Source organism: Nanorana parkeri, unplaced genomic scaffold (assembly GCF_000935625.1).
Source record: "Nanorana parkeri isolate BGI_ZX_2015 unplaced genomic scaffold, ASM93562v1 scaffold374, whole genome shotgun sequence".
NCBI lineage: Eukaryota > Metazoa > Chordata > Amphibia > Anura > Dicroglossidae > Nanorana > Nanorana parkeri.
The window spans coordinates 101695-111935 of NW_017306642.1; the positions used below are offsets into that span (position 1 = coordinate 101695).

General features: G+C 46.5%; 1 protein-coding gene across 1 annotated transcript in view; it reads left to right on the forward strand.

Moving 5' to 3' along the window:
* Window positions 1–6866: 6866 nt before the first annotated feature.
* Window positions 6867–10241, forward strand: part of CUNH4orf22 (chromosome unknown C4orf22 homolog) — a 338023-nt gene continuing 334648 nt past the window's right edge. The window contains exon 1 of the mRNA XM_018559002.1: window positions 6867–6990. Within this exon, the coding sequence (XP_018414504.1) occupies window positions 6880–6990 (111 nt within the window). The 5' untranslated portion in view covers window positions 6867–6879. The remainder of the gene's footprint in view (window positions 6991–10241) is intronic.

The following is a 10241-nucleotide window of genomic DNA, read 5'->3' on the forward strand; positions in this document are numbered from 1 at the left end:
AGCAAAGCTAATGCTTCCTGCTAACTGGAGAGCTCTATCTCTGCCTTAGCAGGGGGCATGCCATAACTCTTCATTGCAATGAGCTGGCAATGTAGTAAAAAATGGATGTGCACTATTTGTTCCATTGCAGTGCACCACAAAGGACCTTAATGTTTATTGTGTATTCTAGTGCACTGCAATGCAGATAATTGGGGAGTGCATTCTTTTAGTGCATTGCGGGGGCATATTATAGTCAACAGCCCCACAATACATGCACTGTCGTGCATAGTGGTAACATGCAACATGTAGTAATGAGCATTTCTGTGATGCAACAATGTAAATCTCCCCTGAAACACTACACTACATAAAAATGCCACTTAGATTATATCTTTGTTTTCTCAAAGACTGTCAGTTATATTTTGGAGTAAATATCACATGATGTGCAAATTATGTAAAAGCTGGGAAAAATAACAAGAACATATTTACAAATATTTACTTGTTTACTTTTTTTTTTTTTTTTAATGAAAACTAAAGGCCTGTTCACACACATACAGAGGTGACCTCTTTTTTACAGCACCGGACCAACGCAGGTCACAATGGTTTCCTATATGATCGGTTCACACCACAATGCGCGTGTGATGGCCAATGCCCTGAGGGAAAATGCAGCATGCAATCTCAACGGAGTGCACACATTGTACACTACCAATAGAGTTAGGCCCCTTTCACACTGGCTGATCAGGAGAGGATCTGTGCACATTCTGGTCCAGCAAAATGGAACACTGTTCTGTTTGTTGTATCGGACCTGAGCAGGTTAGTGTTAATTGGCCCTTAGGGGATAAAGATCTATGTATCAAAATTTGCTGCCAAATTATTATTATTATTATTATTATACAGGATTTATATAGCGCCAACAATTTGCTCAGCGCTTTACAAAATAATGGAGACAGTACAGTTACAATACAATTTACGGTACTGTTATTGAGTTATTGGAGGAAGTAAAAGGCAGTTATGCTGAGATGAGGTAGGCTTCCCTGAAGAGATGGGTTTTTAAGGATCGCCTAAAGGTGGGCAGCGTATGAGATAGGCGGACAGATTGGGGTAATAAGTTCTAGAGGATGGGGGACACTCTGGAGAAGTCCTGGAGGCTAGCACAGGAGGTGGTAATGAGAGGGCTAGAGAGCAGGAGGTCTCGAGAGGAAGGGAGAGGACAGTTTGGGTGATATTTTGAGATGAGGTCAGTGATGTAGGTTGGGGTGGAGTTGTAGATGGCTTTGTATGTTGTTGTTAGTATTTTGAATTTTATTCGTTGGTCAAGTGGGAGCCAGTGGAGGGATTGGCAGAGAGGGGCGGCAGTCTGGCAGCAGCATTCATGATAGACTGAAGGGGGGATAGCCTGCTTAGTGGTAGGCCAACAAGGAGGGAGTTACAGTAGTCGAGACAAGAGATTACAAGGGAGTGAATTAGAAGCTTTGTGGTTTCGTTTGTTAAAAAGGGGCGTATTTTGGAAATGTTATGGAGGTTGAGTCGGCAAGCTTTGGATAGTGATTGGATGTGGGGCTGAAAGGAGAGCTCAGAGTCAAGGATAACACCGAGTACCCTGGCTTGATGGGAAGGGTTGATCGTAGTGTTGTTGATAGTGATGGGAAAATTGGGGGAGGGAACACGGAGAGGTGGAAAAATCATATGCTCAGTTTTTGACAGATTGAGTTTGAGTTAGTGGTGTGACATCCATGCTGAGATGTCACTGAGTAGATTTGAGATACGTGTAGAGAGAAAGGGGGTGAGTTGAGGAGTGGAGAGATAGATTTGGGTGTCATCGGCATAACACACATACAGAGGTGACCTCTTTTTTACAGCACCGGACCAACGCAGGTCACAATGGTTTCCTATATGATCGGTTCACACCACAATGCGCGTGTGATGGCCAATGCCCTGAGGGAAAATGCAGCATGCAATCTCAACGGAGTGCACACATTGTACACTACCAATAGAGTTAGGCCCCTTTCACACTGGCTGATCAGGAGAGGATCTGTGCACATTCTGGTCCAGCAAAATGGAACACTGTTCTGTTTGTTGTATCGGACCTGAGCAGGTTAGTGTTAATTGGCCCTTAGGGGATAAAGATCTATGTATCAAAATTTGCTGCCAAATTATTATTATTATTATTATTATACAGGATTTATATAGCGCCAACAATTTGCTCAGCGCTTTACAAAATAATGGAGACAGTACAGTTACAATACAATTTACGGTACTGTTATTGAGTTATTGGAGGAAGTAAAAGGCAGTTATGCTGAGATGAGGTAGGCTTCCCTGAAGAGATGGGTTTTTAAGGATCGCCTAAAGGTGGGCAGCGTATGAGATAGGCGGACAGATTGGGGTAATAAGTTCTAGAGGATGGGGGACACTCTGGAGAAGTCCTGGAGGCTAGCACAGGAGGTGGTAATGAGAGGGCTAGAGAGCAGGAGGTCTCGAGAGGAAGGGAGAGGACAGTTTGGGTGATATTTTGAGATGAGGTCAGTGATGTAGGTTGGGGTGGAGTTGTAGATGGCTTTGTATGTTGTTGTTAGTATTTTGAATTTTATTCGTTGGTCAAGTGGGAGCCAGTGGAGGGATTGGCAGAGAGGGGCGGCAGTCTGGCAGCAGCATTCATGATAGACTGAAGGGGGGATAGCCTGCTTAGTGGTAGGCCAACAAGGAGGGAGTTACAGTAGTCGAGACAAGAGATTACAAGGGAGTGAATTAGAAGCTTTGTGGTTTCGTTTGTTAAAAAGGGGCGTATTTTGGAAATGTTATGGAGGTTGAGTCGGCAAGCTTTGGATAGTGATTGGATGTGGGGCTGAAAGGAGAGCTCAGAGTCAAGGATAACACCGAGTACCCTGGCTTGATGGGAAGGGTTGATCGTAGTGTTGTTGATAGTGATGGGAAAATTGGGGGAGGGAACACGGAGAGGTGGAAAAATCATATGCTCAGTTTTTGACAGATTGAGTTTGAGTTAGTGGTGTGACATCCATGCTGAGATGTCACTGAGTAGATTTGAGATACGTGTAGAGAGAAAGGGGGTGAGTTGAGGAGTGGAGAGATAGATTTGGGTGTCATCGGCATAACGATGGTATTGGAAACCATGGGAGGCTATCAATTGACCCAGATTAATTAAATTAAAACCTTATCTGTGTCACCCCCCTAAAACTGTATAACACATTAGGTAGATTTCATAATCTATCTGTCTCTAACTTTAAAAACGTTAAAAGTACAGATGCTAATGTATGACCTGTACACTTATTGTATCTTGTTTACCATTACCAAGCTCCATGTTTAAACCCCTTCAATACCAGCATGATTCTTCATTTCCCAAAAATTGTGGCAAAAAATCAGATCACCTTGAAATGTCTACTTTCCAAATGGGGGTCATTACTACTTTTTATTTTGGTATGATTTATTTTCCTTTATATAGTACAAAAAGAAAGTTCTATCTGTCTAAAAAATATTACATAACATTATTTTAGGTACAGTATTGTGTGACGGAGTAAAGCTGCATACATGTGAATTTCTTTGTGACCCAGCCCAAATTCGCACCGTTGGTGCCACTTTTGGCAACTTTCTGGCTAGCATCTCTTGATCAGAAAATTGAAGATCTTCTAACGAATGCTGATTGGCTGCTGTCAGAATACATCAACAGATGGAGGAATCTGTTCTATATTTTTTTCGTACAGCCCAAACGGTAAAAAAAAAAGACCAGTGTACGGCAAACTTGTGACATTAAAGTATACCCCCCCTATGCTGGTGTACTTAGGACTTAAATGAACCATAAATAACTTAAATGAACCTTAAGTGATGCCTCTTGATGCGATTATCTTCTTCTTCCAGGTAGTTTTCAGCAATCCCTCCAGCGCTGGTGCCGGTCTCTGATCCAGCGCTGACTGCTGTGTCTTCTGTGACCCACTGAGTCTGTGCAGGTGCATGCTGCCTGCATTGACTTACACTGTGTCTCTTCTCTTCTCCCGGCCGAAGATCTTTACAGCGCATGCACCCACCCCATCATCCTTTGCGGCCAGAACTTATTCACATGAACAAGGATAACTATCTTTACACATACACAGCCTCAGGTATTCCAGGTGCATGACCCATGGTGGCTACTGCAAGAACAGTCCATCTCAATAAAAGCCAGCACTCCTTGCACTAAGTATGTTTACTTGTGAATAATGTCAATACGTAATGCAACAGATTTATGTACATGTCAGAATTGTCAGAATGTACCAGTTATGTTGCATCTTTTTTAGGAAGCAGACTGGCTGCACAGCATGATTGATTGCTAGGATGCTGGTGGCCTCACTGCACAGCACCATTGGTTGCTTGGACACAGGCCAGTCACTATGTGACAAGGACACCAGCATCCTAGCAACCAATGAGGCATAGATGTACAGCATCTTTGGTTGCTAGGATGCTGATCAGGGGCTGACTGGCAACTTTTAGCCCAGGTGGCAAGTACAACCCAGAGGCCCATGGTGCAGCAATTTGGCCCCCCTCCCGCTCTGCCTCTTCCACCTTCTCCCCGCCCCTGCCTGCCACTATTGCCATCCATGTAACCGTAGTGTGAATGTATTTATCGGTTTAGGAAATGTAAAGCAAACTGGTAGTGGAGGGATGCCTCGTCAGGGCTGTGAGTGTGCATGACTGCTGGGACCCTGGTAGTTCTGCCACTAACTCAGAAATACATTGTACAGCATTGCAGAATGGCATTGGCTATAGAGAACTACAATTCCCAGCAATACCATTATACAGCAATGCAGAATACCATCAGCTATAGCGGACTATAAATCCCAGCAATAATGACTACCAACAGCTATAGACAGGAGTATGGATGCGGGCGGGTCTGGCAGCGGCAAGCGTGAGGCGGGGAGGAGGTGCAGCGTGGATGTGGGCGGGTGGCTCTGGCAGCAGCAAGCGTGAGAAAGTCCCCAGACAAATTATATACACCAATTTTTTTTTTTATACTCTCCTGATCCCTGGATCCACCGACAAGCGCAGCCTCCCATCTCCCACGCTGTTAGAAGCTGCATACAGAGCGTGCTGGTTACTACTTAAACTGGCGCGCTGTGTGCAGCTTCTGAGAAGATACTATTAGCATTGGGAGGAAGCCGGCTGCATATTTTGCATCGCTCCCGCTACGCTAATAGCGTATCTTCTCAAAAGCTGCACACAGCACGTCGGTTTAAGTAGGTATCAGCACATGCTGTATGCAGCTTCTAACAGCGTGGGAGGCAGGAGGCTGCACTTTTGGTGGATGCAGGGATCAGGTGAATATAAAAAAATGGCTTTATTTTATGTTCCCGGGGATAAAATGTCCCCGGATTTTGTGTTAAAAATTGTGTCAGCTTACCTTGGCCTCGTGGTCAGGGGGGACTCCATGGACCCTGGTTGTGGGGGGTCTGCTGTGGCCGCCGCAGCTGCAGTGGCTCTCTCCCTCTGAGGCCTCTCTTCCACCTGAGCTGCTGATGCTGATGTCTACGCTACACAGCACCATTTGTTGCTTGGACACAGTCCACGCACTATGTGACAAAGCCACCAGCATCCTAGCAACTAATGAGGCTTAGATGCACAGCATCTTTGGTTGCTAGGCTGCTGGTGGCTTCGCTACACAGAGCCATTGGTTGCTAGGGCACAGGCCAGGCACTATGTGATGAGGCTACAAGCATGCTAGCAACCAATGAGGCTTAGCTGTACAGTATCTTTGGTCACTAGGATGTTGGTGGCCTCGCTGCAACAATGGTTATTGGTTGCTAGGACACAGTCCAGGCGCTATGTGACAAGGCCACCAGCATCCTAGCAACCAATGGTTTAGCTACATAGCATATTTGGTTGCTAGGGTACTGGTGGCCTCACTGCACAGCCTAATTGGTTGCTAGCAGGGTTATTCACAAAAGGGTGAAGAGTTTGGAGAAGGCAGGAGAAGTGAACAATCTAGGACAAAATAGCTGATTTGGAAAAATTCTCCAATTCAGCTCACTTTCCAGTTCAGCTATGTTGTCCTAGATTGTTCACTTCTCCAAACTCTTCACCCTTTTGTGTGAATAACCCTGTAGGGCTTAGGGGACCCAGTTACCAGCATCATAGCAACCAATGATGTGGGGGGACGGGACGGGACAAATTATTTTACATTGAACTAATTCTTATCTACTGCCAGTTTCCTTATCTCTGAAAAATCAGTTGGGTCAATTTATCAAAACTGGACCAGTTGCCCATGGCAACCATTTAGCTTCTCCTTGCAGTGTGTTCAGTTGGGCTTTAAAAATAAAAGGGAGAAACTGATTGGTTACTATGGACAACTACTCCAGATTCTGTCTTTTCCAGTTTTGATTAATCCCCAATATTGCTTCATGAATTTGTGGCAGCCATTGCGACATAAAGTAAATGTATCTCTAATAAAGAACTACCTGAATTTGTTTTCATACATTGGTACTATCAATTGAACTGTCACACTGCTTTTATGAAGTTGGCGCAGTTTCCTAAAAAGGCCCTAATGCCAGAACACTGTCACAAAAGCTTTATTAAATCGCCCTGAACATGTTTATGAATAAGTATGTTATTAATTGCATTGTCACCCAGCTTAAAAGAGTCTCAGTGTCCCCAAAACGTCGTATGTACTAGTATTATACATGAGTCAACAGAATAATTTCAAGGAGTTCTCCTTCACATGAGACGACTCTCATGAAAGCAGGAATCCTGCACAGAGGAGGATCGCTAATCCGCGAGCTGTCACTACACTACGCGTGCGCTACACTATCTGTCTAATGTTGTAGCCGGCTCAGCTGTTATTGGCTGCTGGCACTCACGTGTCCTGCCTCCATCAATCGCTCCGCCCTCTGTTGCTGAGGACGCGGTAAACCTGGATACAGCGCAATGGAGGAAGAAGAGACTGCCAGTGCTATGGAAGGGATCATCACTCAGTTCAACACCTATGAAGACTTTCTGGATTCGCAGATCACATCGCTGGACCTCTTCTATTTGGAGGTAAACGGATTCACAAGGCAATAGGAGGATCGTACTAGACATTAGAACAGGAATTGCAACAGTTTGTCTTTTTCATGCCAAGTCATTTCAAGTCATTGTTGCTCAGCTCAGAACTCATTTTTTGCATGCTGGTATTGAGGGTATATGGCACTTAAATGCTGCATCTGGGGATTCTTGCTGCAATAACCTACAAATTCTTCCGTCAGGAATCCCAGTTGTGTCCATACATATGTGGCCGATGTCAGCCTATCAGTGGACGATCTCAGTGGACACATCTGTCAGTGGCAGTCTGCATGTAATCGTTCATGGTATGATTAGCTGCAGTTTGGGATAGAGGATTGTCCCTGGAAGCAGACAGATTGCGTCCAGGGGCAATCATCTATCCCACTCCACAGGTAATAACTTCATATACGATTAGATGCGGGCCACTGGTGACAGACCTGAGGAACAAAGAGCCCTGGTGCAAGATTTTTATCATCCCAGCCTTGGTATGCCCCTGATTTCTGCACCACTGCACCCGAGGAGCTTACACTCTAGTGTCCTTGCCATAGTCACACACTACTTTTTTATACATTTATATAGTTCTGACATATACCACAGTGCTGTACAGAGAACACTGAGCACGTCACGTCAGTCTCTGTACAAAGTAGCTTACAATCTATTGTAAATCATTGGAATAAGGTGTTCCGTGAAATGTTCTTGCTACTAAATATTCCACGGTCACCTGTTAGTGGTATTAGTTAGTGTTAGTGGTCCCAGCAATACATTATAGAGCACCATGTGTGGGAAAGTGCAGGCTTACCTGAGCAGTCTTCCAGCAACTTGCTTCTTAGATCGGGCCTGTCTGTCGGCGGCTGTCATCCCCTCACACCTGCTCCTCCTTACGTCTTCTTCTCCCCGCGTCCCTGTACAGATCGTGGATGTGGGTGGTGCGCGTGAGGCGGGCAGGAGGTGCGGCGTGTGGATGCAGGCTGGCTGGTCTGGCAGCAGAAAGGGTGAGGCGGGGAGGAGGTGTGGCGTGTGGAGCGTGGATGCGGGCGAGTCTGGCAGCGGCAAGCGTGAGGCGGGGAGGAGGTGCGGCACGCGGCGTGTGTGAAGCCGTGAAGAGGGCCAACTAATCGAAAGCTGATTAATCGATGATTGAAAATGTTGGCAAATTTTTCAATCATTATAATCGAGTTAGTCGACTAGTTGTTGCAGCCCTGCATTATAACAAAGTGGATGCAACTGGGAACAACAGCAACTCAGTGGTAGGCCATGTAAAATGACAGAGCGGGGTCAGCGTATGCTGAAGCGCACAGTGCGCAGAAGTCACCAACTGTCTGCGGAGTCAATAGCTACAGACCTCCAAACTTCATGTGGCCTTCAGATTGGAACAACAACAGTGCGTAGAGAGCTTCATAGAATGGGTTTCCATGGCCGAGCAGCTGCATCCAAGCCTTACATCACCAAGTGCAATGCAAAGCGTCGGATGCAGTGGTGTTAAGCACGCCGACACTGGACTCTAGAGAAGTGGAGATGTGTTCTCTGGAGTGATGAATCACGCTTCTCTGTCTGGCAATCTGATGGACGTGTCTGGGTTTTCCGGTTGCCAGGAGAACAGTACTTGCCTGACTGCATTGTGCCAAGTGTAAAGTTTGGTGGCGGAGGGGATTATGGTGTGGGGTTGTTTTTCAGGGGTTGGGCTTGGCCCCTTAGTTCCAGTGAAGGGAATTCTTAAGGCATCAGCATACCAAGACATTTTGGACAATTTCATGCTCCCAACTTTGTGGGAACTGTTTGGGGATGACTCCTTCCTGTTCCAACATGACTGCGCACATTGCATAAAGCAAGGTCCATAAAGACATGGATGAGAGAGTTTGGGGTGGAGGAACTTGACTGGCCTGCACAGAGTCCTGACCTCAACCCGATAGAACACCTTTGGGATGAATTAGAACAGAGACTGCGAGCCAGGCCTTCTCGTCCAACATCAGTACCTGACCTCACAAATGCCCATCTGGAAGAAAGGTGAAACATTCCCATCGACACACTCCTAAGCCTTGTGGGCAGCCTTCCCAGAAGAGTTGAAGCTGTTATAGCTGCAACGGGTGGGCCAACTCAATATTGTACTGTGTACAGTGCTGTACAGAAAACACTGGGCCAGTCACATCAGTCTCTGGCACCCAGGTGCACAGAGCACCCCACCCCTTTAGGCTTATAGGCTAATCTAGGGCTGAAGCTAACGATTATTTTCATAATCGATTAGTTAGCCGAATATTAACCTCGATTAATCAATTATTGGATTTAAAAAAATAATAATTTTAAATAAAATACACGGCAATACCTGACATGTGTAGCGCAATCGTCGTTTTTCTATGTAGGTGCAACCAGAAATTGCAAAAGCCAATAGCAGGCTTGCTAGTGCACCCGCCCACTGCCCGCTGTCCATCAGCAGCAGAGGGAACTGAAGGAGAAAGTTCTCCATCAGGTCTTCCTCTGCTGATTGATCAGATCAAATGATCGGTGGCTCCACACTATACATTTAGCTCTGCTTGTCCGGAGCAGGGCTAAATGTACAAAAAAACTACTCGCCCGCGCCGGGAAACTGCATGTCCCAGGCGTCGGGCGATAGGGTTTCCACGCTCCTGGGACGGGAGGCCAGAAAAGCAGCAGCAGCGGAGGTACAAGGGGGGGGAGTGGGGCAGCGGGGGATTTCAGAGTCACCGGCCGCAGTCTCTTCTCCACTCTCATGCCGGCTACAAGGTCTGTGAAAGGGACACAGACCACTGCAGCCAGCACCAGCAGGTAGAAGAGACCGCAGCCGGTGACTCTGAAATCCCCTCCTCGTACCTCCGCTGCCAGCAACTAATCGAAAATCAATTAATCAATGATGGGAATAGTTGCCAACTATTCCCATCATCGATTTTAATCGATAAGTTGTTGCAGCTCTAGGCTAATCCCTTGCCTCCTATTCTCCCCCCCGGTGCCATCACACAAATTAACAGGCCTTTTCCTTTCTTGTTGGGTTCCTACTTGTTCCTACTGTGTCAGCTAGGCTTTGGGAGTCTGCTTGTCATCAGGGCTGCGTGCATTGTTTTACCAGGGCTGTGTGCGTTGTTTTACCAGGGCTGCGCGGGGTCTCAGCAGAATGTGCCTGGTCTCGCCAGGGTTGTGTGCGGCGTGTCGCCAGGGTTGTGTGCGGCGTGTCGCCAGGGTTGTGTGCGGCGTGTCGCCAGGGTTGTGTGCGGCGTGTCGCCAGGGTTGTGTGCGGC